The 27,829-nt window shown below is 51.2% G+C and overlaps 3 protein-coding genes and 1 long non-coding RNA gene across 12 annotated transcripts; 2 read left to right on the top strand and 2 right to left on the bottom strand.

Annotated features, from left to right (window-relative positions):
* Window positions 1-75: 75 nt before the first annotated feature.
* pogzb (pogo transposable element derived with ZNF domain b) lies at window positions 76-10,008 on the bottom strand. 8 transcript variants are annotated; one of them, XR_005896762.2, is made up of 20 exons: window positions 9,574-9,707; window positions 9,055-9,170; window positions 8,901-8,981; window positions 7,882-8,111; window positions 7,703-7,787; window positions 7,458-7,619; window positions 7,259-7,372; window positions 6,873-7,077; window positions 6,533-6,681; window positions 5,909-6,009; window positions 5,691-5,837; window positions 5,481-5,615; window positions 5,218-5,405; window positions 4,984-5,130; window positions 4,797-4,856; window positions 4,471-4,583; window positions 2,584-4,224; window positions 2,464-2,500; window positions 413-2,333; window positions 76-329 (listed from the first exon to the last, which is right to left on the bottom strand). XR_005896762.2 is itself a non-coding variant. In XM_041067696.2 (19 exons), exons 2-19 carry the CDS (start codon window positions 9,164-9,166, stop codon window positions 593-595), a joined length of 5,448 nt encoding a protein of 1,815 aa, XP_040923630.1. In that variant the 5' UTR covers window positions 9,167-9,170; window positions 9,913-10,008; the 3' UTR covers window positions 76-592. The 8 variants fall into 8 exon arrangements, 7 of the variants coding, with proteins under 7 accessions (XP_040923630.1, XP_040923631.1, XP_040923628.1 ...); XM_041067696.2 differs by lacking the exon at window positions 9,574-9,707 and adding an exon at window positions 9,913-10,008 and having other exon boundaries at window positions 76-2,333; XM_041067697.2 differs by lacking the exon at window positions 9,574-9,707 and adding an exon at window positions 9,913-9,983 and having other exon boundaries at window positions 76-2,333; window positions 9,055-9,167.
* Window positions 9,815-18,252, top strand: si:dkey-23o4.6 (retinol dehydrogenase 12). 2 transcript variants are annotated; one of them, XM_029129576.3, is made up of 8 exons: window positions 9,815-9,954; window positions 11,670-11,842; window positions 12,922-13,056; window positions 13,139-13,330; window positions 16,541-16,702; window positions 16,781-16,900; window positions 17,064-17,268; window positions 17,563-18,252. In XM_029129576.3, the coding sequence occupies exons 2-8, from the start codon at window positions 11,689-11,691 to the stop codon at window positions 17,666-17,668; spliced, it is 1,074 nt and encodes a 357-aa protein (XP_028985409.1). In that variant the 5' UTR covers window positions 9,815-9,954; window positions 11,670-11,688; the 3' UTR covers window positions 17,669-18,252. The 2 variants fall into 2 exon arrangements, with proteins under 2 accessions (XP_028985409.1, XP_055359372.1); XM_055503397.1 differs by having other exon boundaries at window positions 13,139-16,702.
* On the bottom strand, window positions 18,082-19,940 carry LOC129603216 (uncharacterized). Its single transcript, XR_008692935.1, has 3 exons — window positions 19,819-19,940; window positions 18,648-19,582; window positions 18,082-18,214 (listed from the first exon to the last, which is right to left on the bottom strand). It is a non-coding gene; the product is annotated as an uncharacterized LOC129603216 (long non-coding RNA).
* plekho1b (pleckstrin homology domain containing, family O member 1b) lies at window positions 19,397-27,666 on the top strand. The gene is made up of 6 exons (XM_029129574.3): window positions 19,397-19,535; window positions 20,093-20,239; window positions 22,444-22,584; window positions 25,062-25,166; window positions 25,822-25,920; window positions 26,016-27,666. The coding sequence occupies exons 1-6, from the start codon at window positions 19,509-19,511 to the stop codon at window positions 26,676-26,678; spliced, it is 1,182 nt and encodes a 393-aa protein (XP_028985407.1). The 5' UTR covers window positions 19,397-19,508; the 3' UTR covers window positions 26,679-27,666.
* The last annotated feature ends 163 nt before the right edge of the window (window positions 27,667-27,829 follow it).

Below are 27,829 nucleotides of genomic sequence, written 5' to 3'. Positions count from 1 at the left end.
AAATAAGATTTCAAAACTTCAACGTTAAATAAGACAACAAACAGTTTCCATGACAACACAAACTTGTTCTAGAACTGTTGGAATGCATGAATTAAGTTTATTGTCTGTACATCAGCACCAGAGCAGTTGGACCTGCTGACCCAACGGACTTCTGCTGGTCCCAGAGCGTCAAAGCTGTGGGAAAGTCCAAAGTCCAGTTCCATCAACTGTGTGGACGTTCATTTACATCTAACTGCAGCCGCCGTCCGTTACCTGGTTCCTGGCTCCAGATTCAGTTTTACAGCTCATGGTTGTAAATGGTAAATCCATGAGACAAGTCGACCCACAATCTGTCAGAACACAAATGAAGCTGGACACAAAACGTTCATTCATAAAAACTCATTCCTTTTAAATACAAACGTAATGTCATCACCTCATCACACTGACACCAGGTCAGGATCGGGTTCATGTTTTTCAGGTTCATTTATTTCTGTTCATCGTTGCATCTGAACCGGACAGGACCAAACCTGACCGGACTGGACCGGACCACACAGTTTGGTTTACTGGTCCTGTGTCACTTGTCAGAAGTGAGAATCTGGATACTGCTCCACGTCTACGGACCTTCAGCCCCACCTTCAGTCCTGCTCTTGATTTTCCACTCATCCCCGACCTCTTCCCCCGTCACAATCCTGGTCTCTCGTCTCTCCTTGTTTACCTCCTTTGTGTCCTCTTGTGTCTCCTTTCCTTCCTCCAGCTTCTTCTCCTTCCAGTCCTCCTCCATTTCTTTTGGCTTCACCGCCGTCTGTTGTTTTTCCACCTCCTCCTGTCTTTCCCCACCTTCTTGTTCCTCCTCCGGGTCTTTGTAAATCTCCAGCTCCAGTGGATGAGCATCGTCAGCGTCTGAAGCCTCGGACCCCAGCAGGACCCCAGTCACGCTCCTCAGCAGAGTCCGCTGGACGTCCTCTGGCTTCTCACTCATCTCCTGCTCCTGCTCCTGCTCCTCCTCCTCCTCTCTGGCCCTCTTCTGGCTGGGCAGCAGGCCCGTCAGGTCAAAGGCCTTCTTCCAAAGCTGGGGCAGTTGATGTAACTGGGCCAGGCCTTCCACCAGCCAGTCAACCAGAAGCTCAGCCACACTGGTTTGGAGCCGACCTGGTGATGTGTCTCTGAGCCGCTCGCATTCTGCAGTGGTGAACTCTGCCCAGCGTGACAGCAGAAAACGCTGCAGCACTGGCTTCAGGCAAAGCTCCAGCGGTTGGAGACAGAAGGAGCAGCCTGCAGGGATCACTGCTGGCAGCGTCCCCGACCCGCTAACGGAAGTCAAAAAGTGATCGGCCATGTGCTCCCGGTGTCTGTCCAACAGCAGCACCGACTTACTGGCCTGTGGCAGTGTAGACAGATGCTGAAGCCAAACCTTGTTCATCCAAACAGCCAAAGCATCTTCTGCGAGCGGACTCTCTGTCGCGGCCTCCAGCAGGATGAACTCTGGCAGCACTCTGTCGGCCACGGGTCCGTTCACTTGCAGCAAAGACGGCAGCATGGTACCATCGGCCAGAACCGCCAGGGAGACCGTGAGCAGAGGTACGGTGCCGGTCAGCTGCAGGGCCTCCGAGCGGTGAGTCTGGTTCTGAACTAAGCTCAAGTCCACAAAGAGACACAGTTCATCCATGGCAGCCACTGCGCCGTCCGACAGCTGGTGCACCCGTATTATCCTCTGGGTGAACGCCCGGAAGGACTTCACCTTGGCTGCTAATTCAGCCGGCAGGGTGCGAGCCAGCGTGGCCGCGCTGCCGTTGCTCTGCAGGCCCAGCCGGTGCCGGAGCATGAAGCTCACTGCCCAGACATGGGAGATGCAGTCAGTGAACGCTCCCTTCCTCCTAAGAGTGGAAGCTTGATGGAGGAGGCTGGTCTCGGTGATGGGAAGCTGCTGCTCACGCATGGACAGCACCCAGGCCACCATGCGGTGCTCCCCTTCCATGTGAGGCGTCTGTTCTTGGTCAGGTCGCTTCAAGTGTTTGTGGGCGTCCCTCAGCCACAGGCAGATACGCTCCAGCTCCGTAGAAAAGACCCTCGAGGCTTCACGGAGTCCGGCGCATAGAGCAAACAAGACGATTCTCAACCGACCGTCAGTAAACACATCATCTAGCTCTTTGGAGTTGGACAGAGCAGTTCCAGGTCGACTGAGGTCAATAGCTGCAGAGGGCGGGCGGGACCCTGGACGTTGCTCCTCGCTCAACGATTCTTCATCCCTTTCATGCAGATTGTCCAAGTCTTCATCTTCAGAGAAGTCCGGCTCCTCCACTGGAGCCATCGCCTCATCCATGTCATGCTCAACCCCGTCCAGCTCCACTGCACCACTGTTCACAAACAATTAAATGGACATTTGTGAAAATGATCTAGTATCACAGTGCAACAAGGAATATGTTTGTGTTTCACACACTCCTTTAGAATGGATAGAACTGATTAACAACCGATTGGTGATTTTACCTTTTTCTGTGCTTGATTATTCCAACTTTTGTTGATCCTGAAAACATATAAATATATGTGCATTAGTTAACAGCAATAAACTATTAGCGCTATGTCAGAACCACAACACCCTCGACCGACCTTTGCTGGCAGCTGACAGACCGTGATACTCCAGGAAGGAGGTCGGCCGCTTGGACAGGTTTGCTTTACAGGCACGGCAGCCGTACACCCTCTGGTTCCGGATGCTTTTAAAGGTGCAGTGCCTGCACCTCTCGGAGACGGCGCTGAGCCTCGTCATGTTGTGGCTTCGTTTACCTGCTTCATCTGCAGCCTCTGTCCTCGCCCCACGGGGGACGGCAATCTCCATGGTCTCAAAGTACTTCTGGGCACACTTGGCGAGCTGGTTGCCTAAGCGCATGCGGAAGCTAACCTGGGTAAAAAGGCCGCCTTGCACCCAGGCAGGGGGGTTTTCTTTACGACTCTCCCTGAGTAAGATGAAAGCATTAACGATGCTCAGGTTGACCAGAAACCAGAAGAGGCTGCGCCAGTGTCGGTCCTGATGGATTCCTCCCAGTGGGTTGCAGGCCAGCAGCTGCTTGCAGATGTCAACGCCTCGCATGTTCTCCTGCAGGAGACGGAAGGCCATGGGCCGGGTGATGGGGTCTAGGCCGCCAACATTTGTGTGAGACCTTCTCCAAACGATGTCCGGTTCCCCTGGAGCTGCATTAGTAGAGAGACAACCCATCTCCTTGGTGTCCTTCCAGCGGGTGAGCAGCAGGGGGCCAAAGTGCCTCTGCACAAAGTCCCCAGGTTTGTCCAGATGCCCCTCCTCCCACAGCTCTTTTGGCAGAACGGGGTTTGAGCGAGGGAAGGAGCTGGAGGCATAGATGCCCTGGTCCAAAAGCTTCTGCATGAGTGGAACAGACGTAAGTGAGTTTGTCAGGTAGAGCTGGTGGTGTTTGTCCTCCAGTCCTTTCAGTAGCTCTGGAACCACAGTGAACCCCGGATCCTCACCCACCTTCTCTCCCAGCTGAATGGAAAAGCGGTGGCAGTAGCCCGACTTGGAGTCGCACAGCAGCCACACCTGAGGCTGAGTCTTTGGGTTTCCCTTGGAGTGGCAGGTTGCCTCCAGGCTGGGCAGCAGCGCCCTGTCAACGGTCAGGCAGCAGTTCGGCCGGTAGGCCGTCCACATCGCTCCACCAAGCATCTCCAGCATGGGTCTGAAGATGTGTAGCGAGTCGCTGGGGTTCTTGGTGCCACGGTACTCGTCTGTGGTGAAGCTGCCCATGCGAATGTTGGCCGCTATCTGCCTGAAGCGCTTGAAGCTCATAGCTCGGTAGAAGGTGTAGCTGTTTTCATAGTGACTCCAGGACCAGTAGTGAGAAGGGTCAGGCAGGTTATGAATCCCCATAAGAATGGCCAGGCCGATGAAGCCTTTCACCTCGTGGGTGGTGACGGGGACCCAGTCTGGATGGCAGGAGCCCAGGTACTGGCAAGTCTTGGTGTGAGCGTTGGTCTCATTGGTGATCAGCTCCACCAGCGCCGAGGGGAAGATGAGATTGAAAAAATCAATGGCGTCACTGTTCTTGGATAAGTAGTGATGGGGCCCACTGATGTGAGTGAACGTATTGATGGTGGGTTTGCTACTGCATTTCTGTGGCTGCGTCCAGCTACACGCTGACCTCCAGGATGGATGAGGCAGGTCCTTGTTCAGGCCTGGTCTCCTCTCTTCTGATGGTGGCTCTTCACTGTGGCACAGCTGGAGGTCCTCTTCCACGTAGGCTACAAACAAGATAATAACTTCTGTCAAAAGGTATTTTCTACGTAATGACCTGTGTCTAAACAAAAATCTGTGGTTTATTTTTTAGCTTGTACATCCTGACTAAGAAGAACGATAGGTGACCCTAAATGAACCTGATCTGTGCGAATGCTGTTGCAGATGTTGATGCTCTTTAGTGCTGAACGAGGCATTTGTATGTCTGGAAACAACTGTTCTTTGTTACTGTTCCACAATCGTTACTTCCTTACTCCTGGTGTGACAGGTGGCGCTGCCGTGGTCTGGGTTCGCCAGCAGGTGCTCGGCCATCTGATCTGCAGTGTGAGGGGCAAGGTCGCAGTGGGAGCATCGCAGCAGGAACAGGCTGCGGAACAGACAAAGAGAGCAGCCAAATGTAAATATGCAAATATTGTCTGTAACACAGCCATTAGCACCATGCAGTGGAACTACCACACACAGGGTCCAACAGGTCCACCTGTCACATCACACATCACATGCTAGCATCTAGAGTTTATCCCTGCACAGCCGGGATCGCCCAGTGTAAACAGGCCAACAGGCGTTTAAAGCCAAGTCTCACCATGGAGGAGGCATCTGGTGCAGAGGAAGAGCTTCGTCTTTGGAGCACGGGACGTGGTGGCTACAACAACGACAACCAGAATCAGTAATTCAGATAAACAAGAGTGATGATGATGCTACACATACGACCTCAGCCTGCAGGAGAAAAGTCAGATCTTTATACCGCACCGTATTTGCTGTGTTCTTACTGTATCATGTGAGCAGCGTAGGCCCTGGAGCAGCAGCTGCTGTATGGACACAGCAGACAGTGGACGTGTGTGGGGTAGTGAGCAGAGAAGTCTGAGGCGTCGGTTCCACACTCCAAACACACCAGCCTGTTTCCATCACACGGCGTCCTGCAGCACAGAGCCGACACTTGCTGAACACTGAACGTGACGTCTGAACAGATCGTTTCACAGCCGCTAAAGCTCATTCTGGCTGACCTGCTGACATGGACTCGGTGGCTGACCGGCCTCTTGGTGGGACTCTGAACAGGGCACCTCTGGCTTGAAGACTTTGGATTCTCTGTCTTAATGTGGATTGGCTGGATGAGAGACGAGGGGCTCTGGAGAAGACGACCACCTGTTGATGTCACTGGAGGCCTGAGTTTTCCAAAGGTCCTGATGGTCACCTGGGGACAGTCAGACCGTCTAGAACCCAGGGAGTGTGCATGGTTCAATACTAATAGGAATAATAGAGAGCTGACCTTTGAGCCTGATGGCAGCCCCTGCAACTGAGCAGGTCGACGAAAGCTATGATGGTTTTCCAGTCTGTGCTGCATCTTATCCTTTAGAAAGATGAACTGCAGCCGACACCTGTTGCAGTGGAAGGCCTCGTTTATCTGGACACATCAAGGATCAGTTAGATCTGATGAGCTGTGATTAAGGTCCAACCCAGCAGAGCTCATGGTGGTTACCTGGTGTCTCAGCACATGCTGCTGGTAGCTGAGCGGGTTCTTGGTCACCTTCAGACAGAACACGCAGAGCAGAAAGAGAGTGTCCCTGTGGAAGCTGGCAAAGTGCTGCAGCACGTCCAAGTAGAAGGACGAACGGTATGAACACACCTGCAAACACACCTGGGTCAACTGAGGTCTAAGGAAAAACACTGAGAAGGGGAGGTCACATTGGGTCTCACCTGACAGATGTAGGGCATCTCCCCTGGTTTGTGATTGAACTTCATATGGTTTAAGAAGGCCAGCTCGTTCTCAAACGCCCACTCACATATATGACACATAGCTGGGAGAGAGGGAGTCACCGTAAGTCCTAACAAAGACAGGCCAGTCCTGATCCATCTAACACAAGATTCCAAGTACGATCCTAAATCATGCCTGGCTTCGGGAAAGTTTGGTCTAGACAAGACCAACGTGGGTGGAACCACAGCTAGTACCCAGGCCCAAAGGCCCAAAGTCAAGAGTTAATACAGTCTAAATCCAAAGATTAAGAATCAAGTCAAGTTCAGAAATTAAGAACAGATTCTAAAGCTATTAGGATTAGGATCCAGTCAGGTCCAATAAAGAAGGATAAGACTATTAAGTCCCAAAATACGAGCAGCAACTTAACGGCGTTCCAGCTCAATGACCAATAAAACAAACACAACAACAAACACTCTGAGTTGCAGAACCAAAAGTCCAATTTTGCTGCTTCATATACTGAATTCACCCCCACCCCAGTCACATAAGACTGTCAACATGCTGCCCCCAGTGAATCAAGTCTAGAGCAGCTACACACGAGGCTTGAGTGTTGGTGGTGTGATCCTTACAGGTGGAGAGGGCAGGGCCATGCACCTGCTCCTGGTGACTCTTCAGCTGAACCGGAGAAGAGAACTGTCGGTAGCAGAACCTGCAGCACTTCCTTCCACCACCACCTCCTCCAATCAGCTCTGAGTGCTGCAGCATGTGCTGCATCAACCTACACACACGCGCGCGCACACACACACGCACACACGCGCACGCACGCACACACACACACACACACACACACACACACACACACACACACACACACACACACACACACACACACACACACACACACAGATAAATTTGGAGCTGGAGCGCCTGTAGACAGGCCAGTGTGTTCAGCCACCCACAGGGTCCCACCTCAGGTTGTTCTCTGCGATGTAGGAGCAGATATGACAGGTGAAGGAGCAGGATTTGCTCCCCAGTGCTTGTGGCTTTCTCAGACTCAGGTCTCCTTCAAACGTCCCGTAGTAGAACTCCTCCACACTCATCACCACCCTGGGGGGCTCAGGAGACTGTGCTGAGGTCACACCTGGCACCGTGACCACAGAGGGAGTAGGAGCTGCTGAAGCACATAACACACAAGCTGTTAATATAGTCACACTGAAGTTGGTTCCTGCTCCGTTTTAGCGGATCTCTCCTCCCAACCCATCCGCTTTTTTTTCACTGATCCATAGCTGGTAACAACAGGTTTATAGGAACTGAGGGAAACTGGTTCTGTTCTCGGTACTTGGGTTCTACTGTACCACTGCTAAATGAAGCAGTTGTGGTGACTCCGTTGACTGAACCAGAGGAGAGGACAGGAGAACTTCCAAGCTTCAGGGAGTTTGCGCTGCTCAGCTGGGTCAACTGGAGATTAACTGGAAGAAAAGAACCGATACATCAAAAAATCCATTCCAACCATTCTTAAGAAGAACCTGCTTCGAGCATGTCCAGTTCACGAACCAGGTGCAGTGGTGCCGGTGTGGATTGCCAGTGTGGTGGGCAGCTGCATGGGGGTGACGGCGGACCCTGGCTGGGTGGGGGCTGGTCTAGTCTGGACTGCTTGGCTCTGAGGGAGGACTGGGACACCAACACTGGGACGTATCAGGTGTCTCAAAGACTGAGCTGCGTCGGAGACAGAACAGCTGGTCACTGACTATAAACTTACTGTTATTACTGGTTACTGCAGCTGGATGCAGGCAGCCTACATTGGATCACAGTGAGCGGCTGAACCGTCTGACCTGGCTGCAGGTTCAGAAGCAGGGGAGTACCGGCATTCACCACTGGAAATCCCTGCACAAGAGAGAAGCAGATGACATCACAGTGCCATCGGATCACTTTGCAGAGCGGATCAAAGATCTGGCCAGAGGGCGCTTGTTTTGCATACCTGTGTGGTGAGGAGGATCGGCCGAGTGTTGCCTGTGGCAGAGGCTGCTGGGAAGAGAAACGTCCCGCCTGTCTGTGTCAGGATGAGGGGTGGTGCCTGAGCCATCAGAGTCGGGGCTGAGACAGCAGGTGAGGAGGGGGCAGGGAGGCGCAAGAGGGAGGACGAGGACGCGATGCGTGAGGGAGGAGGTGGGATCGTGGAGGAGGAGATCTTCTGCATGGAAGATGAAGCTGAGACACAAAACAAGGACTGATTATTACAGTGGAACCACATCTACCTGTTCTAATGCTTTGCTTCTATTAAACTGTAATTTTCTGATGTTCAAATACAGATGAAACAGAAACTGTTACTGATCCTGAGTCATTACACACATATCTTGACAATATGTGTTGACGATTAACAATAAAATTGCACAAACAAACAAAAAGCGAAACAGTAAAGATCGTAGTGATAAACACATTTATAGAGGTCAAAAAGCTGTAATTTCTGTTCAAACTTCTGTGTTTTTTTTGGAAAGTCCGTTGCTCAGTGGCTCTAATTACACATATAGACAAACGATGGGTCACAGGAGGAGCTGTCTGTTGATTAGTACTGGCCCGGATTTTAATCGATGCTCGGCACTGAAAAAAACATCAGTTAAAGTCAGTTTGTTGTGTTTCTCTACAGGACCACTGATGCTGCTGATATTTAAGAATCTCTGTGACACATCTGGTGAAAATATTACACATAAAAATAAATGCCAAAAAAAGCAAAACAAGAAGAGTCACTTTTCTGATGCTAATATTCTGGAAGCAGTGGGTGGAGCAGGATGTAAACCTCACATTATTGTAACTTGGCTGAAAATGAATCTGACATTTTTAAAGCTCTTGTGTTTGTCAAACCTTTTCATGAAAGCACAGAAGCTTGAATCCATACAGTTAAAATCCCAGCTGCCTGACAAGTAGCCTGACTACTGATATGCTGCAGGTATTGCACGGTTACTGGTAAGTCACAGGCAGGTAAAGACAGCGACACAGTACCTGCAGGAGCAGATGTGAGGGAGGAGGGAGGTCTGGGAGGTGGCACCTCAGAGGCGGGAGGAGGAGACAGTGAATCTTCCACTGAAGACAGACCCAGAGTGAGTCAGGGTTTACATCACAGGAAGTTGCGTCTGTACGTTTCTGTGGGTCTCACCTGGTTCACAGTAGCTGTCGAAGTCCATGTCGTCCTCCTCCACGCTGTCATCCACCTGCTGCCATGGCTCCAGCTCCTCCTCTTCACACTCCATAAACAACTCTGTATCCATGCTGCTATGGAAACAAAGATACATTAAGTGTTACATCATTAATATCGAAAACATACACACCTCATTCTGAGTTGGTCGATGGTTTGATTCCCAGCTCCTCAGGGTCAAATGTTTCCCAGTGTAAGACAATAAAACTAAAACCATGTTTCACCCAGTAAATCTGAATAACTTTACTGATAAAGATCTGAGAATCATCATCAAGATTTGTCTCAAACGAACACTTTCTCAGAGTCAGTAAAATATATCAAATACATTTACTAACGATCTATTACTTAATAAATCTCAAGCACAAAAAAGTCAGGTGTTGCTGTACATTTTCCCATTGCTCATATATTTTCCTCAGGCAAGATGTAAAGTGGAGGTTTGTACTTACAGTGAATAAATCTTAAGTGATTTGGCTGTTTTACCTGTTACTATGTCCTCCGCCGTTAACAGGGAGATGCAGTAATGCCAGTGCGAGGCCACAAGGGGCGCTCGTCTTCGGACTCTTTGTGACTTTAAACACAAGTGCTCGTGTCCCGGATAGAGAGAACCTCTTTGCCTGTCGGGCTGATCGGCAGCCGCGGTCCAGTTAAGACCGTTAGAACTGAGGCAGGATCAGAACCCGCTCACTCCGCCGGCTGGGCTTTAATTTACACTCTGTCTGATCCGCTCCTCTGTCAGCGGCTACACTCTAAATGTTCCGTCTGTGCAAGCAACCAGTTCTATGCGATAACTTGAGCTAAGCCGAACCGGACCGGTCCTACCTACTGCTGCAGCCGCAGAGCGGGTCACCGGAACACGGACAGGTTTCCTCAGTGCTTTTTCTTTACGCGCTTTGGTACGTAAAGGGTCGGGGGCGGGACTTCCTCCTGCTGTAGGTACAAGGCCTGCGGATTGGTGCACAGCCGTCTGACGTCTCGTTCCCTTTTTTTTGAACACCGTTGTCTGCTATTGGCCGGTGTGAACGTTCTAGTGCCGTCTGCTGCTGCCTGCAGAGGGCGCTGCGGCCCTTCAGGCTGGCGGCGGCTCAGTATCGGTGAAACAGAACGACCGAACCAATTAACTAGGACGCATCATCAAACAGTAACAATCAACAAAAGGCACACAGAGCCGCCGAAACAGAGCTCCTCACTGAAGGAGAGACGCCATCTTGTTTTTGGTGTCAAATGTTCTACGTCACAAAGTAAAACAACAAACGTGCACTGACGTTCACTGAACACCGACCTCTAATGGTTTTCTATTGTTTCCAATGCCATCACTTCACATTATCATAGCAAACCCTAATAAAAATCAGTTTGTTCTTTTTGTTTGTTACGGTTTTAGCTCTTGATTCTGAATTCCCTTGGCAAAAAATGTATACTAAAATTATATTTGTATATTGTACTATAAGTATATTGTAGTATATTTCTAAAGTATACTTTAAGGCCCACTTTTCAGTCCTTAAAAGTTCACTTAAAGTATATTTTAAATGTATGAAAAGTAAACTTACCGAATTAGTCACGTTTTAGGCACTATTAACTGCATTAAAATTCAGTTTAAATACTTGCAGATACTCATTATGTATTTCTAGGTTACTAACTAACTGTACTGAACAACTAAACTATTAGTGTACTTCATACAGGCTAATAATATACCTGAAGTTTATAGATTATAGTGTAGCAGTATACATTTGATAACTCACATCAAAAATATACTGCAGTATAGTGCTACTTTTGATACGAGATATATATTAACTTATTATAATAATTAAACTTCACTGAGCACAGATTTAAGAAGCTTCATCTCTTTTTTTAACCCCTGACCCGAAGAGGGGGTATGAAGTGACTTTTTAAAGTCTTTTTAGAACCTGGGGCCTTCTGCTTCTTCGGCTGTGCTAAGGGTTATGAAGTCAAGCCTGGTCAGATTTGCCTGATCACATCATTGAAGTGTGGCAGAGATATGTTCCTCTCATTTATACGTCACGTTGAGTCCAAACCTACAGACATCTTTTCACCCTCAGTCAGTGAATACATAACATAAATCAGCATTAAACAGGTTCTGCCTCTGTTTACTAGCTGCAGAGGTCAAACCTGGTTCTGCTTCAATTTCCCTGAGTCAGATCCAAATATCAACATGTTAAATCTGAGTTGGTGCATACACTGGTCATGTGTTGGGCTTTTCTGGCATGATCCAGATAATCGTGATGTTTAAAAGGCTGGAACACAGTGTTGTCAGACTAAATGCACACAAACACTAAAGCTTTCTATTTCACTCCAATGTTGTTCCCATTTCATAAGACTGAGTGTGGAGCGCAGCAGGCAGCGGGTGGGGGCTGGTGGTTGCAGAGCTGTGGACTCGTACTGTAAATCACAAATAGTAGCTTTAAATAGAAAACCTCAATTGATTCCTCTAAAAGCTGCAGTTTCCACTGTAACTGATCCCAAAGCTGCTCTGCGCTGGATTATCTGCTGTAATCTAGGTTAAGATGGCCCCTCCCACTGCTCTCTGCTTTCTGTCCTGGCTCGGCTCGGCCTCTCTTCAGTCTCCTTGGATCTGCAGAGATGAGAGCCGAAGCCCCAGCAGAATTTACAGTGCTGCCGTGGCCGAGCAGCGCCGGAGGCGGCTCGGACCTGGACACAGAGCTGGGTCCGGTCCAGGAGAACTGGAGCGGTCCGCTGCTGAGGTGTGGGGCTCTGCTGGGAATCACTGTGATCTGTAAGTCTGCACTTCATCCATGATCACTGACAGCAGAACAGAACAGAAGCGGTTCAACATATAACTTTTCACACCAAACATGTCCAAGATTCAGCTTCAAAACACAGCTTCAATAATGATAGAACTAAAATGCTGTCAACACATCAATGCAAGAAAAATTATGCAAGAAAGAAGAAATGTTCATGTTACTTTAACTCAAATGTTGCACAAGGAACAAACACAACATCGAATGATCCAAAGAGAATATAAACCGTAACAGCAGAACATTTCAGTTAGTGTTAGTGGTTCTGAACTGAAAGAAGAATGGGTTAACGGGTCGGTAACATGACTGGGTGCAGAGTGAGCATCTCAGAGACTCAGAGTGAGTGAAGTGAAGCAGGATCGAGGTTCAAAGTCTACTAATGTTACGATTCGGAGGACCTGCGGGAACCTCTGGCACCAAAACTAAGGACCTGGAGCCCTCACAGTCTGAACCCGGAGGAAATGGGACAACGCTGCTCCCCAGAACCCCAGAAACTGGAGGGTGACAGACTGGTCTGGTCTCCAGTCTGGTCACAGCTGTCGTCCGCAGCAGCTGATTTGACTCTGATTCAGGTCCACTCTGTTCTCCTTTCACCGCTGCTCCTTCATTTCTTCTTTGTTACCACTTTGAACATTGATTGATCCATCTCTGTCTCTCCACACGCCTTTGGTTCTGTTGGCATAAGACCAGGTTCTGCAGAAGAACCTAGGTGCGGACCCAGAGGCCGACCTTAACCGGTTCTGACTCTTTATGACTTTCTTTGTTTATCTCTTCACTGTGCTCGTCTCTTTGTGTCACTCACTGCTGAGAAACACTTGCTGTTTGAATCAGAGTCACGTTTTGCTCTGAAGTTGGATTGAGCAAGAAATGAATGATTGAATGAAATCAGGTGAAAAAGTTGGGTTGGTTATGTAATGTTACAAAATTTGCTGCATCTGATGATCGGAGGCCTGTTTCCGCTGACTCAGTCGATCGATGGTCTTTTAACTGATGATTAATTCCTGAGGATCTGCCCCACATCCTTGTTTCTATGGTAACAGCTGCTGTTTGTGTACAGGCGTGGCGGTGCTGAGGAGGTACATTGGTGGTGGAGTGTGCCATTGTTCGTCTCGCTTGGATGGGAGGACGGTTCTGATTACCGGAGCCAACAGTGGCATTGGCAAAGAGACGGCCAGAGACCTGGCAGGCAGAGGTCCGATGGCCCGTTGCTGAGTTTAGGCCGCTGTTCATGTGTTCACGCCGTCATAATGTGGTGCGATCGTTTTGTTGGCCAGGGGCGCGGGTAGTGATGGCATGCAGGGACCTGACCCGGGCAGAGCAGGCGGCCGAGGAGATCCGGCGTGGGACGGGAAACGGAAATGTTGTGATCCGACACCTGGACCTGGCGTCCGTGTACTCAGTGCGACAGTTCGCTAAAGACTTTGTGGACAGTGAGGACAGACTGGACGTCCTCATCAACAACGCAGGTGGCTCTCACTTCATGAGTGGTTCCTCCTTCTGCCTTCCTGACTCTCCTACCTACCTACCTACCTACCTGTCTGCCTGCCTGCCTGCCTGCCTGCCTGCCTGCCTGCCTGCCTGCCTGCCTGTCTGTCTGTCTGTCTGTCTGTCTGTCTCACCCTCTTACTGTCTGTCTGTCTGTCTGTCTGTCTGTCTGTCTGTCTGTCTGTCTGTCTGTTTGCCTGTCTGTCTGTCTGCCTGTCTCACCCTCTCACTGCCTGCCTGTCTGTCTGTCTGTCTGTCTGTCTGTCTGTCTGTCTGTCTGTCTGTCTGTCTGTCTGTCTGTCTTACCCTCTCACTGTCTGTCTGTCTGTTTTTCTGTCTGTTTGTCTGTCTGTCTCACCCTCTCACTGTCTGCCTGTCTGTCTGCCTGTCTGTCTGTCTGTCTGCCTGTCTGTCTCTCTGTTTGTCTTACCCTCTCACTGTCTGTCTGTCTGTCTGTCTGTCTGTCTGTCTGTCTGTCTGTCTGTCTCACCCTCTCATTGTCTGTCTGCCTGCCTGCCTGCCTACCTGTCTGTCTGTCTGTCTGCCTGCCTGTCTGTCTGTTTTTCTGTTTGTCTGCCTGTCTGTCTGTCTGCCTGTCTCACCCTCTCACTGCCTGCCTGCCTGCATGCCTGTCTGCCTGTCTGCCTGTCTGCCTGTCTGTCTGTCTGTCTGTCTGTCTGTCTGTCTTTCTGTATGTTTGTCTGTCTGTCTGTCTGTCTGTCTGTCTTTCTGTTTGTCTGCCTGTCTGCCTGTCTGCCTGTCTGTCTGCCTGCCTGCCTGCCTGCCTCCCTCCCTGTCTGTCTGTCTGTCTGTCTGTCTGCCTGTCTCACCCTCTCATTGTCTGTCTGCCTGCCTGCCTGCCTGCCTACCTGTCTGTCTGTCTGTCTGCCTGCCTGTCTGTCTGTCTGCCTGCCTGTCTGTCTGTTTTTCTGTTTGTCTGCCTGTCTGTCTGTCTGTCTGTCTGTCTGTCTGTCTGTCTGTCTCACCCTCTCACTGTCTGCCTGCCTGCCTGCCTGCCTGCCTGCCTGCCTGCCTGCCTGCCTGTCTGTCTGTCTGTCTGTCTGTCTGTCTGTCTGTCTGTCTGTCTGTCTGTATGTCTGTCTCACCCTCTTACTGTCTGTCTGTCTGTCTGTCTGTCTGTCTGTCTGTCTGTCTGTCTGTCTGTCTGTCTCACCCTCTTACTGTCTGTCTGTCTGTCTGTCTGCCTGTCTCACCCTCTCACTGTCTGTCTGTCTGTCTGTCTGTCTGTCTGTCTGTCTGTCTGTCTGTCTGTCTGTCTGCCTGCCTGCCTGTCTCTCTGTCTGTCTTACCCTCTCACTGTCTGTCTGTCTGTCTGTCTGCCTGTCTCACCCTCTCACTCTCTGCCTGTCTGTCTGCCTGTCTGTCTGTCTTTCTGTCTGTCCGCCTGTCTGTCTCTCTGTCTGTCTGTCTTACTCTCTCACTGTCTGTCTGTCTGTCTGTCTGCCTGCCTGCCTGCCTGTCTGTCTGTCTGTCTGCCTGCCTGCCTGCCTGTCTGTCTGTCTGTCTCACCCTCTCACTGCCTGCCTGTCTGTCTGTCTGTCTGTCTGTCTGTCTGTTTTTCTGTTTGTCTGCCTGTCTGTCTGTCTCACCCTCTCACTGTCTGTCTGTCTGTCTGTCTGTCTGTCTCACCCTCTCACTGCCTGCCTGCCTGCCTGTCTGTCTGTTTTTCTGTTTGTCTGCCTGTCTGTCTCACCCTCTCACTGTCTGTCTGTCTCACCCTCTTACTGTCTGTCTGTCTGTCTGTCTGTCTGTCTGTCTGTCTGTCTGTCTGTCTGTCTGTCTGTCTCACCCTCTCACTGTCTGCCTGCCTGTCTGTCTGTCTGTCTGTCTGTCTGTCTGTCTGTCTGTCTGTCTGTCTGTCTGTCTCACCCTCTTACTGTCTGTCTGTCTGTCTGTCTGTCTGCCTGTCTCACCCTCTCACTGTCTGCCTGTCGGTCTGCCTGTCGGTCTGCCCGTCTGTCTGTCTGTCTGTCTGCCTACCTGCCTGCCTGCCTGCCTGTCTGTCTGTCTGTCTCACCCTCTCACTGTCTGCCTGTCTGTCTTTCTGTCTGTCCGCCTGTCTGTCTGTCTCTCTGTCTGTCTGTCTTACTCTCTCACTGTCTGTCTGTCTGTCTGCCTGCCTGCCTGTCTGTATGTTTGTCTGTCTGTTTTTTTGTTTGTCTGCCTGTCTGCCTGCCTGCCTGCCTGCCTGCCTGCCTGTCTGTCTGCCTGCCTGCCTGCCTGCCTGTCTGCCTGCCTGCCTGCCTGTCTGTCTGTCTGTCTGTCTGTCTGTCTGTCTGTCTGTCTCACCCTCTCACTGTCTGTCTGCCTGCCTGCCTGTCTGTCTGCCTGCCTGCCTGCCTGCCTGCCTGTCTGTCTGTCTGTCTGTCTGTCTGTCTGTCTGTCTCACCCTCTCACTGCCTTCCTGCCTGTCTGTCTGTCTGTTTTTCTGTTTGTCTGCCTGTCTGTCTGTCTCACCCTCTCACTGTCTGCCTGTCTGCCTGTCTGTCTTTCTGTCTGTCTGTCTGTCTGTCTGTCTGTCTGTCTGTCTGTCTGTCTGCCTGTCTGCCTGCCTGTCGGACTGTCTTACCCTCTCACTGCCTGCCTGCCTGCCTGTCTGCCTGCCTGTCTGACTGTCTTACCCTCTCACTGTCTGCCTGCCTGTCGGACTGTCTTACCCTCTCACTGTCTGCCTGTCTGTCTTTCTGTCTGTCTTTCTGTCTGTCTGTCTGTCTGTCTGCCTGTCTGCCTGCCTGTCGGACTGTCTTACCCTCTCACTGCCTGCCTGCCTGCCTGTCTGCCTGCCTGTCTGACTGTCTTACCCTCTCACTGTCTGCCTGCCTGTCGGACTGTCTTACCCTCTCACTGCCTGCCTGCCTGCCTGTCTGCCTGCCTGTCTGACTGTCTTACCCTCTCACTGTCTGCCTGCCTGTCGGACTGTCTTACCCTCTCACTGTCTGCCTGTCTGTCTTTCTGTCTGTCTTTCTGTCTGTCTGTCTGTCTGTCTGCCTGTCTGCCTGCCTGTCGGACTGTCTTACCCTCTCACTGCCTGCCTGCCTGCCTGTCTGCCTGCCTGTCTGACTGTCTTACCCTCTCACTGTCTGCCTGCCTGTCGGACTGTCTTACCCTCTCACTGTCTGCCTGCCTGCCTGTCTACCTGTCTGTCTGTCTGTCTGTCTGTCTGTCTCCAGGTGTAATGATGTGTCCAAAATGGCTGACTGAAGATGGCTTTGAGACGCAACTTGCTGTCAATCATCTGGGTCACTTCCTACTGACCAATATGTTGCTGCCGATGCTGAAGAGCTCCGCCCCCAGCCGAGTGGTCAACGTGTCGTCCATCGCCCACCACGGAGGTGTGACCTTTGACCCTGGCCACATGCTGTTTCTGTGTGGTTTGTTGTTGCAGGTTTCATGTGTGTGTTCTGCTTTAGGTCGTATCGACTTTGACGACCTGTTCTTCAGCAGGAAGCCGTACAGTCCTCTGGACAGCTACCGGCAGAGTAAACTGGCCAACATCCTGTTCACCAGAGAACTCGCCCACAGAGTCAAAGGTTCTCACAGATAAACTTGCTTTGTTCAACCATTTTCCAAATCAGCGTCTGATTTTCATTCATCACTTTTCAGTAGAGTTACTTTGGTAACGTTGCTCGTCGTCATTGTGAGTCATTGTGAGTTTCTCATTCTGACTTGGATTGTTCCACCGAACCTCTTCAGGTTCTGGTGTGTCTTCATTCTCCGTCCACCCAGGTATAATCCGGACGGAGCTGGTTCGACATGTTATGGACTGGTTCCCTCCGTTGAGACTGATACTGAAAGTCCCCGGTCTGCTGTTGTTGAAGAGCCCGTGGCAGGGGTCTCAGACCACCGTGTTCTGTGCTGTGACACCAGGTCTGGAGCAAAGGTCCGGATCGTACTTCAGGTAGGAGGGTGCCGATGCTGCATGATCAGGATTTTCTGACGACTACACTTGTATGAAGCCACATTGGGACCAAAAGTCAAATAAAGAAAACCCCAATTTAAAACAAGTTAAAAGACTTCATAAGAAGAGTCAAACAGGTGTTTGCATTTAGCTCCGTTTAAACCATGTGTGTTGAACTTCTACACGTCCCCCATCAGGAGCTGGACCACCGGGCTGGACCCTGTTTAGGCCGGTTCTGGTCAGGCGAGGAGCCTGCTTTATGGTGGTCCTGACATGCGTTCCGTGTGTTTGCAGTGACTGTGCAGAGAAGGACGCATCTCCGGAGGGACGTGACGACGACGTGGCCAGGAGGCTGTGGGAGGAAAGTGCACGGCTTGTCGGGTTAAAGGACACCTGCTGAACTCTGACCTCTGGATCGGATCGGGTCGCACCACCTCACTCCTCTTCTGAGTCCTAAATGACAGGAAGCCAGATTCAAGCCAGTAATTTACTGAATCTGATTTAATTGTTCACACTCTGCTCAGCTGGTCAAAACTAACTTTATAATGGAAAAAACAGGAAGTTGTTGCTGTCAGAATCATGTGTGGAACAGAAGTCCACAACAGGCTGAGTGGTCACCTGGTACCACAGTGACATAACCAGTGTCCCCATCGTTGTCTGACCAGTTTCAAGGAATTTAAGTTTAATCATTGTACTTACTTTCACTTACTCTATTAACAGATTGTTAGATTATTATTATTAGACTTCTAACAAACTAACATTTCATGAGGATTTGTTTCCTGTTACTGTATTTATTAATTGGCTTATCTGAAGCATGCTGTGAGTCAGGCAGGAAGTGGGTTCACCTGGACCCGCCTCCTGTCCATCACAGGCGGGAACGAACTCCCTCACATACCGGCACCTGACTGCATATCATGGACTGAATCACTTCTCAAATGGTTCTGGTCTGTAATGAAATGGGTTTAATAAAAAAATGTCAGCCGATCTCTGTCTCAGTGAAAATAACAGTGAATGAGCAGATTGTCAGTGTGTCAGATGAAGCACTGAGGATATTGGTAGATTGATCAGTTTGTCATCATTGTTTGACACTGGTATCATTTGGTTCTATTGTTAACTGAATAAAACCAGCTCTCTTAGATGTGCAGAAGCAGCTGGTGGCAGCAGACTCAGTGTTCTGTTCATTAGTCAATTCATAGTTGGTTTCATTATTCCTCTAATAACAGGAAGTGTCACATGAGCAGTGATGGGACATCCTTTCCTGTCATCCTGTCCTTTACGCTTTAGAATCAGGTGAAGTGGGTGGAGGACTCAGAGTTCGGTTCTGATGCTGTACCGATTTAAGAGCCCGTAAGTAATGAAGAACACGGTGACTAAAGAACCTCGGTCGATGCTGATGCTGGAGGGAAGGTCCGTGTGGAAAAACCAGAACAGGTCTTCAAGCGTCTGTGTGAAATAAGAGAACAAAACGAAAGAAACTGAAAAACAACATGACATAACAATAAATAAACTAGAAGGTAATAAATCTGATTATGGTGCTCCTTGGTACTAAGTTGAATGGCAGAATCATTGGCTGTGTGACACACTGGATGTTTTTTTTCTGTGGAAACAGTCAACTCAGCATCAAAGTGCTGGATCAGTGGGTTGACAGTCACACTGTCAATTAGCTGCTTTACTCAGCTGCTGTGGAGGTCAAAGGTCAGACAGGCTCAAGGAAAACTGAGTCAGGATACAGATAATAACGTCCTCATCGTGTCCTGCGTCTTTTGCTCAAACTATATTTACACGTCCACAAACAAAAACAAAGCTCTTCTCTTCCTGTGAACCTCAGACCTAAAAGCATGTGTTCTCTGCTCGGTGGTTAATCCCCAGATCAGCTTCTGTCTCGGCCAGTGTCTGACCCAGTTTCCTGTGATCAAAGTGAAAGTGAGTCCAGATCAGATTTTAGCCTCAGAACATCTGCCAACGTCCAGAGCACAATGATCCAGATGAGGTCAGAAGCTGGAAGAAGCAGAGCTCCACCGCCGGGGGGCGCCGCGAGGCTGCCGAGGAGCCGCTGAGCCAGCAGGGAGTCCGGGGGAGGGGGAGGTGTAACCGGACACCGACCCACGCAGCGGCTCCCGGCCGCTCAGAGCGCAGAGGATCCCGGCGGCAGCAGCACCGAGTAGCGGAGCGAGCGGCGCAGCAGTGGATCCAGAGCCGAGGAGAGGAGGCTCCGGAGAAGAGGGGTTCGCGCCGGCAGCATGAAGAAGAACAACTCCGGGAGACGAGTGAGTGTCGGCGCCGATAGCGGCTGCTCGGTTCGGCTCCCTTTAACCTGGCGCGAGGAACAAAAGCCTTCGGATTAGTTTTGAGACTTTATTTTGAAGGGAACAATAGTTGGATTAATTCTAGCCCACTTCCGGATTTCAGAATAAGGCGTCATTATGGTGGAACTTTAAATGATCAAAAACCTGATGATTTGTATCGAACCGGGCAGTGACGTCAAACCCGAATATAAAGACGGTTAAATGAGCTGAGTGAAGCAGCTCTGGTGTCAGTCTGTGGACTCACCTTACATAACAACACAGATCAGCTGATTGGGTCCAGGCTCCGATCACACGTGTTGGTGCTTCATTCAGAACATGCAACACCTTGATGGGTCGTGTAGAGGCGATCAGTACATGTTATTCCTGTTTACAGTAAGAGGCCGTGCTGGAGTCGAGCTTTGGGCCCCAGCGAGCTGCTCCACACACCTCAGACTTTAGAAAATGAGGAAGAACACCTGTGTTTTGCTAATACAGTGATGCAAACCTCGGGTCTTTAATCCATGTTTGACCTGTTTTAGGCTCCTCAGGACTCAACGCTGCAGAACACGCAGCCTGAAAAGGTTGGATGGATCCGAAAGTTCTGCAGGAAAGGAATCTTCAGAGAGATCTGGAAGAATCGGTTTGTGGTTCTGAGAGGAGATCAGCTGTTTATCAAGGAGAAAGAGGTGAGTCGGGGTGGGGCCTAAACTGACCAACACCTCTCAGCTAAGTAACTGTTTACCACACCGCTCAGACAGCGCCTGCTTCCTGGGAGCTCCGATTGTTGCCATGGCAACCAGGTGATGTTCCACACAGCACTTTTTGCAGTTTTGTGTTGCTTCCTTCAGATTCTGAGTGGAAACAAGTTTGTCTTGCACTCTCCACACGGCGCTCTGCAGGCGTCGGGTTTCAGTCTGAGCTGCAGACACACAGAGAGCTCTGGTTTCACTGCTGGAACAGTGGACAGAACACCCACATAGAACCTTTATCATCTGCAAAATATAGGGAACAGGATGTCTAGCTGGTTCTGCCAAGGTCGGGCCCGGTTTCCTAATGCATGTTACACAGCAGCTCCATCAGCCGTTGGACTTTCCAAAGACATGTTTGCTGCCTTTAAAGCTGCTTAAAACAAATTTAACGTGTAATAAAGGTGTAAAACGATTTAACGTCATGCCATTATACAGATTCAGACACCGTGTGAACACTAAACATCTAAACTGTGGAGCAGTGCATCATGGAACATGAATACACACAACATAACATTACATCATATTTTAGAACTTGTAGCATCTTGTTGCTCTACTTTCTGTCTATTCTGGGTTCTGCTGGACTGGATCTGGGTCCTAGAGAACCGTACTGTGTCGTGTTGTGTCTCTGTCACAGTGAACTGACTGAGATATTGTTGTTTCTCACCTTTTAAGAGCAAACAGGAAACTGTCTGCAATTTAATGGGTGATAAAAATACCGAGGTCAGGTTCTGTTTTTTCACTTCCTCTACTGTCTGACAGTCACATGAACATGATCGTGGTCTTAGCACCAAATAAGGATCCGTCCGTCCTCACTCAGGTGGCTTTGGTGTAAAGCTTCAGTTAACTGTTGAGCCAAAATTTAGAGAGACGACACACACACACGTCCACAGCTGTAGGGACAGTCTGTGGTAACACCTGACACGTTTCTGAAGCACCTGATTCAAGAAACTGGATCAAAACCAGAGATCGGCCCAGTATATCATCACATAGAGAAGTGAAGCTGTGTTTCACAAAGACAGGCAGACACACATGCCACACTTCCTCTAATAACGCAACCTCTCATCTGATCCAGGAAACCCGCATTGAGGGGAAGCTCATGATGCGTTCAGGTCCTGACCCGGTCCCGGTCTCCTTGAACTGTTTAACGCCTAATAACCGTTTATGTCTCCAACGTGTTTATAGGTTCAGACTAGTGCCGCACATGGAGGTCAGAGGTCACCGAAGCCAGACTGTGTCTCTGGACACAGACTGGTTACATAAGCTCCATGAATTGATTATTGCCCATCTGCGCGATGATGCTCAGGACGAGTCGTTTCTGCCCGAGGGGACAGTTGACTTCTGTGTCTCTGCATTGTCGCCTTCTGTCACAGGATTCAGAACCTGGTTCAGACACAGACTTGGAGGGTGTCAGTACAGGGTGTGGTTACTCCACCAGTGGACAGTCAGACAGCGATCAGTCATCGATCACTTTGACTGATTAGAAAGTAAAAAAGTTCCACAAAGATAAAATTAGACGTTATTGATGAGTCAGAGGCAAATAGAGTCGAGCGGCAGCTGACAGATTAACAGCTGACATTAAATGTGAGCTAGGAATTCCTTTTAGATGGATTGATCCACAATGATGTGAGGAATCGGTAAAAACAGACGTTTCAGTTTGGAAAGCCTAAAAAGTGAAGTTGCTGTAAATGATGATGGTCAGTGAGCAGAGCGGACAGAGTCAGGGTCCAGACGGACTGTAGACCTGGACCAGGTAGGAAGGTTCTGTAGAGTCATTGGCTCCGTATTTGTCCTGATCCACACAGCAGAGACATGAACAGTGGTGATACAGCATGTGTGGGAGTCATCCAGCTCCCCACAGAGCAGCGGGGCCTCTCCCAGGAAGTCTCACTTTAACACTGCTTAATAATAGATGCCGTTTCCATGGAGATTAACGAGCTGGAGTTCACCTGCAGGAACCAGGTGTGAGCTGCAGCTGAAGCTCCTCCCTCCCTGCTTTTCTGCACACACAGCTCGGTCCGGTCCGCAGGTTGTGTCCAGCTGGTGTTGTTTAGAGAGAGACCAGGCCAGACTCTGTTCCTGTTTGTCTATAAACGCCTCGGGGCTGTTACCTGTGTGTCTGTCTGTGTGTGTCTGTGATGCAGGTAAAAGAGCTGGGACGGGCCGACGAGGTGCTGGATCTGTCGGACTATGAACGATGCGAGGAAATCAGAAAAAACAAGAGCCGGAGCAAAAAGAACCACAGCAAGTTCAGACTGCAGCGCATCAGCACACCAGGAAACACGGTACGCCTGCTGTCGACGGACCCAGTGAGGGCCCGTCCTCAGACCGACCGGGAGTCAGTCTGTCCTCAGACCGACCCAGTGAGGGCTCGTCCTCAGACCGACCCGGAGTCAATCTGTGCTCAGACCGACCCAGTGAGGGCCCGTCCTCAGACCGACCCGGAGTCAATCTGTGCTCAGACCGACCCAGTGAGGGCCCGTCCTCAGACCGACCCGGCGCGTGTCTGTGCTCAGACCGACCCAGTGAGGGCCCGTCCTCAGACCGACCCGGAGTCAATCTTTCCTCAGACCGACCCAGTGAGGGCTCGTCCTCAGACCGACCCGGAGTCAGTCTGTCCTCAGACCGACCCAGTGAGGGCCCGTCCTCAGACCGACCCGGAGTCAATCTGTCTTCAGACCGACCCAGAGTCAATCTGTCCTCAGACGGACCGGGAGTCAGTCGGTCATCAGACCGACCCAGTGAGGGCTCGTCCTCAGACCGACCCGGAGTCAATCTTTCCTCAGACCGACCCAGTGAGGGCCCGTCCTCAGACCGACCCGGCGCGTGTCTGTGCTCACACCGACCCAGTGAGGGCCCGTCCTCAGACCGACCCGGAGTCAATCTGTCCTCAGACCGACCCAGTGAGGGCTCGTCCTCAGACCGACCCGGAGTCAGTCTGTCCTCAGACCGACCCAGTGAGGGCCCGTCCTCAGAGCGACCGGGAGTCAGTCTGTCCTCAGACCGACCCAGTGAGGGCTCGTCCTCGGACCGACCCGGAGTCAATCTGTGCTCAGACCGACCCAGTGAGGGCCCGTCCTCAGACCGACCCGGCGCGTGTCTGTGCTCAGACCGACCCAGTGAGGGCCCGTCCTCAGACCAACTCGGAGTCAATCTGTCCTCAGACCGACCCAGTGAGGGCCCGTCCTCAGACCGACCCGGAGTCAATCTGTCTTCAGACCGACCCGGAGTCAATCTGTCCTCAGACGGACCGGGAGTCAGTCGGTCATCAGACCGACCCAGTGAGGGCACGTCCTCAGACCGACCCGGCGCGTGTCTGTGCTCAGACCGACCCAGTGAGGGCCCGTCCTCAGACCGACCCGGAGTCAATCTGTCCTCAGACCGACCCGGCGCGTGTCTGTCCTCAGACCGACCCAGTGAGGGCCCGTCCTCAGACCGACCCGGAGTCATTCTGTCCTCAGACCGACCCAGTAAAGGCACCTCCTCAGACCGACCCGGAGTCAATCTGTCCTCAGACCGACCGGGAGTCAGTCTGTTCTCAGACCGACCCAGTGAGGGCTCGTCCTCAGACCGACCGGGAGTCAATCTGTCCTCAGACCGACCCGGAGTCAGTCTGTCCTCAGACCGACCCGGCGCGTGTCTGTCCTCAGACCGACCCAGTGAGGGCCCGTCCTCAGACCGACCCGGCACGTGTCTGTGCTCAGACCGACCCAGTGAGGGCCCGTCCTCAGACCGACCCGGAGTCATTCTTTCCTCAGACCGACCCAGTAAAGGCACCTCCTCAGACCGACCCGGAGTCAATCTGTCCTCAGACCGACCGGGAGTCAGTCTGTTCTCAGACCGACCCAGTGAGGGCTCGTCCTCAGACCGACCCGGAGTCAGTCTGTCCTCAGACCGACCCGGCGCGTGTCTGTCCTCAGACCGACCCAGTGAGGGCCCGTCCTCAGACCGACCCGGCACGTGTCTGTGCTCAGACCGACCCAGTGAGGGCCCGTCCTCAGACCGACCCGGAGTCATTCTTTCCTCAGACCGACCCAGTAAAGGCACCTCCTCAGACCGACCCGGAGTCAATCTGTCCTCAGACCGACCCAGAGTCAGTCTGTCCTCAGACCGACCCAGTGAGGGCCCGTCCTCAGACCGACCCGGAGTCATTCTGTCCACAGACCGACCCAGTAAAGGCACCTCCTCAGACTGACCCGGAGTCAATCTGTCCTCAGACCGACCCAGAGTCAGTCTGTCCTCAGACCGACCCAGTGAGGGCCCGTCCTCAGACCGACCCGGAGTCAATATGTCCTCAGACCAACCCGGAGTCAGTCTGTTCTTAGACCGGCCCAACGTCGGTTGAGTCAATCTGTCCTCAGACTGTCCCGGCGCGAGTCCGTCCAACGCTCCTCAGACCGAGTCTCTTGACTCTGCCCCAGCTGGGCCTCACTGGCTGTAAAGAAATCCACTTGGCAGCTGACAGCTACTCAACAGGTGGACCGACATCTGCAGGTCACCAGGTCCCAGAATGCCCTGGGGCGGGTCCCACAAACTGAGGCACAGCTCCTGTTACACAGCTGTTTGTGTTTTGAGGACCTCAGAGCTCTGGAACCTGGTGCTGACACGCTGCTCTGATCCCGCTACAGTGTCAGGTTTAGGTTTGAAAGAAACGTAGAGTCTAGAGATAAATCATCAATTATGAGACTCCTGCAGGTCAAAGCCAAGTCTGGACCCTTATCAGAACCAGATTAACACCTGGTAACATTTGTGTGTGTGGCAGGTTCCCAACCTGGTCTTCCTGGCTGTGAGCCCAGAGGAGAAGGAGTCCTGGATCAGCGCCCTGAACGTCGCCATCACCAGAGCCAAAAACAGAATCCTGGATGAGGTACGGAGCCCAACAGTGCCAGGGACCGATCCTTGTGGTTCTGCTCTGTATCAGTTTGACTCCAAAGTACACATCAGACCTGAGAAGGGTAATGGTTTCTGTGTGCTGAAACTGGTCCAACTGGTTCATTGCAGACTGAGTGAAGTTCTGCAGCTCCTGAGTTCTAGGTGTTGCTGGTGAAGTCAGTGTGTTTGAGGACTGGGTCCAGTTCTGACTGTTGGGAAGTGATGGTTCCTGTTTGTGTTTTGATGCAGAAGTTGTGACAATGCTTGTGTTTCACAGCAGCTGGTGAACAGTCAATCTTTGTGTTTCCATCCGTCAATGCTCAGATCGATGCGCTTCCACTGCCACATGCACGGCTTCCGTAAGGAGCCGTTCGTCCTCCAGTCGAACTCTCAAAAATCATTTTATGATGCGGTGATTTATATGCGGTCAAGCATAAAGGGAGTTTTACGTTATTATAGGTACAAGAAGCCATTTTGGAAGGAAAAAAAGAGGTAGGAGACGCTAAAGCCCAAACACCCAACATTTCATCCATGCAGTTAGAAAAGTTCTGTTATAGAATACTGAGAATACTGGATCACAGCAGCGTGCGTGAGCCCAGAACCGCTGGAGGAGCCGCTTCAAGCTCACCGGGCTTCGTCTCTGTTCTCAGGTGACGGTAGAAGACTCTCAGTTGTCTCATCTGACCCGCGATCGAGTGAAGATCCCTCACACGCGCCGCCTGCCGACCCGAGGTCACCTGCTGGCTGTGGTCAGTGGTCCTGCCTCCATCCAGTAACTGGATCGCTGCTGCTGCTGCTGCTGCTGCTGCTGAGTTACTCCTCACTCTCTCTCTCTGTTGCTCAGGCCTCCACCTCCTCCTCGGACGGGATGCTGACTCTGGATCTGATTCAGGACGACTACGCCGGGCCTCGGGAAGCCAATGGCTGCGAAAGCTCCAGGGTCCAGGAGGGAACGTTCCAGCTCAGGTCCAAGACCGACGGTGCTCTCTCTACCAGGACTGAGCAGGCTTCTGGGAAATCCCACAGCCTTCCTCGGGTCAGGGAGGCCGCGTGGGACCAGATGTGTCCTGCCCAGACCCCGCAGCCCGAGAAGCGTCTGACGTCAGCAGAGAAGAACCGCTGCGCTTCTGTGGACGAGATCCTGTCGCACCCAGAGACTAAGGCGGCTCAGAACGAGACAGAGACCACGCCCGATCCGGCTGCGTCTGCGTCTGCGGCCATCACGCGGCTGCAGCAGCTGATCAGCCAGAAGCTGGATCACACGGAGCGGATGCTGACGGCGGCGCGTGGGGACGACGGCGGGGACCGGGCCAAGACCAAGCCGTTGGCCGAGGCGGCCAGAACCGAAGCAGAGAGGCTCCTGAAGGAGGCGGCGGCGGCCTGGACCCAGGCGCAGGAGGTTCTGGAGGAGGTGAAGGAGCTGCGAGCTTTGTACCGACAGCTGGACCCGCCGCCCCTCAGCCCCGAAAGCAGCAAGCGAACCCAGAACCGCAAGAGCCTGATGTGACGGCCGCGTTTGCTCCACTTCAGCTGCTGAAACGTGGACTGACTCCAAGCATCAGCACCAGGACCGGTACCACTCAAACCAAAGGGGAAACCAGTTACTGTTCGCTTCTCAGGAAGCCCAGCTTCCGGTTTGGTTCAGCCGTTTCTAAATACCAGCCTTATAACGCCTTTGTAGAGAATTCACTTCTTAATATTAATGAAAATGTGCCAAGAGACGAGTTTGGACCTGAACACGAAGGTGTGAGGAGTTTCATTTCCTCTCATTCACTGGTATCATTATGGTCTTATTCACAGAGATCAAATGAAACAGTTTCAGCTGAACTGATAATTCTCAGGATCATGAGCATCTGCTTCTGCCACTAGAGCTGTTTGACTTCAGGCCTGTTGTTGTGTCTCAGCAGCTTTAATTAACAGTTGCTCATTAGATGAATGTTGTTTCCTCTAAAACCCTAAAAAGCAACTAAAGATGAAGATGAAGGAACCTGGAATAAGTCCTTTTACACTAATCTGAACCAATCCCCACATTTTCAATCTAAATTGGATACATTTTCTACATAATATAATCTATAATCTAAAAACCTGCAGGTTATGTTTCCTGGTTCTGGAGAGACAATAACGTGTGCAACGTGTTTGGTTTCACAGTGAACTCTGGCCTTTAGTTTCTCCTGTGTGAAGGTTGTGAGACGTGCAATCTCAGTGACTCAGATACCGCTGGTCAAGAACTTGACTGAGTCCAGGACTGACTACTGCCTATTGGGCCCAGGTCAGTCCTTATATTCCTGCTCAGAGGAACATTCATGGACTGAGAATCAATTGTCATAATGTGAAACGGTTTCGTCGTGAGTGAGACCTGGTGTAACTGGACCGACCCAACACTGTCTCTGATGGACTTTTAATGAGTTTAATGTTTTTAAACATCTAGACTTTTGGACAGGTTCGGTTAAACTGGTCTCTGTTGTGTGTGACGCAATAAATCTTCTCTGCTTTGACTCAGACTCAGTTTGTAATGTGGTGAGAAACTCAAAGCTGCCGGGTTTGCAAATACAGAAGTGACCCAACGGTTCTGATCCAAGGGCTCCTTCTGAACTGCACTGTGGAATGGTTCTGCGTTACGTGCGTACGTTAGAAACAGGACGGATTTGATTTGAAGCA

Source organism: Betta splendens, chromosome 16 (assembly GCF_900634795.4).
Source record: "Betta splendens chromosome 16, fBetSpl5.4, whole genome shotgun sequence".
Lineage (NCBI taxonomy): Eukaryota > Metazoa > Chordata > Actinopteri > Anabantiformes > Osphronemidae > Betta > Betta splendens.
This window is presented reverse-complemented; position numbering and strand designations above follow the sequence as displayed.

Excerpts from the sequence above, each read along its gene's own strand:
- plekho1b (XM_029129574.3), top strand. The coding sequence starts at position 19,509 with ATGAAGAAGAACAACTCCGGGAGACGA. Across the intron at positions 19,536-20,092 it reads AGAACAACTCCGGGAGACGA|GCTCCTCAGGACTCAACGCT; the intron begins GTGAGTGTCGGC and ends GACCTGTTTTAG. Across the intron at positions 20,240-22,443 it reads TGTTTATCAAGGAGAAAGAG|GTAAAAGAGCTGGGACGGGC; the intron begins GTGAGTCGGGGT and ends TCTGTGATGCAG.
- pogzb (XM_041067696.2), bottom strand. The coding sequence starts at position 9,166 with ATGGATACAGAGTTGTTTATGGAGTGTGAAGAGGAGGAGCTGGAGCCA. Across the intron at positions 5,838-5,908 it reads AGATGCCCTACATCTGTCAG|GTGTGTTCATACCGTTCGTC; the intron begins GTGAGACCCAAT and ends GTGTGTTTGCAG. Across the intron at positions 4,857-4,983 it reads TACGCTGCTCACATGATACA|CCACCACGTCCCGTGCTCCA; the intron begins GTAAGAACACAG and ends TCGTTGTTGTAG.
- si:dkey-23o4.6 (XM_055503397.1), top strand. The coding sequence starts at position 11,689 with ATGAGAGCCGAAGCCCCAGCAGAATTTACAGTGCTGCCGTGGCCGAGC. Across the intron at positions 16,901-17,063 it reads ACTCGCCCACAGAGTCAAAG|GTTCTGGTGTGTCTTCATTC; the intron begins GTTCTCACAGAT and ends GAACCTCTTCAG. Across the intron at positions 17,269-17,562 it reads AGGTCCGGATCGTACTTCAG|TGACTGTGCAGAGAAGGACG; the intron begins GTAGGAGGGTGC and ends GTGTGTTTGCAG.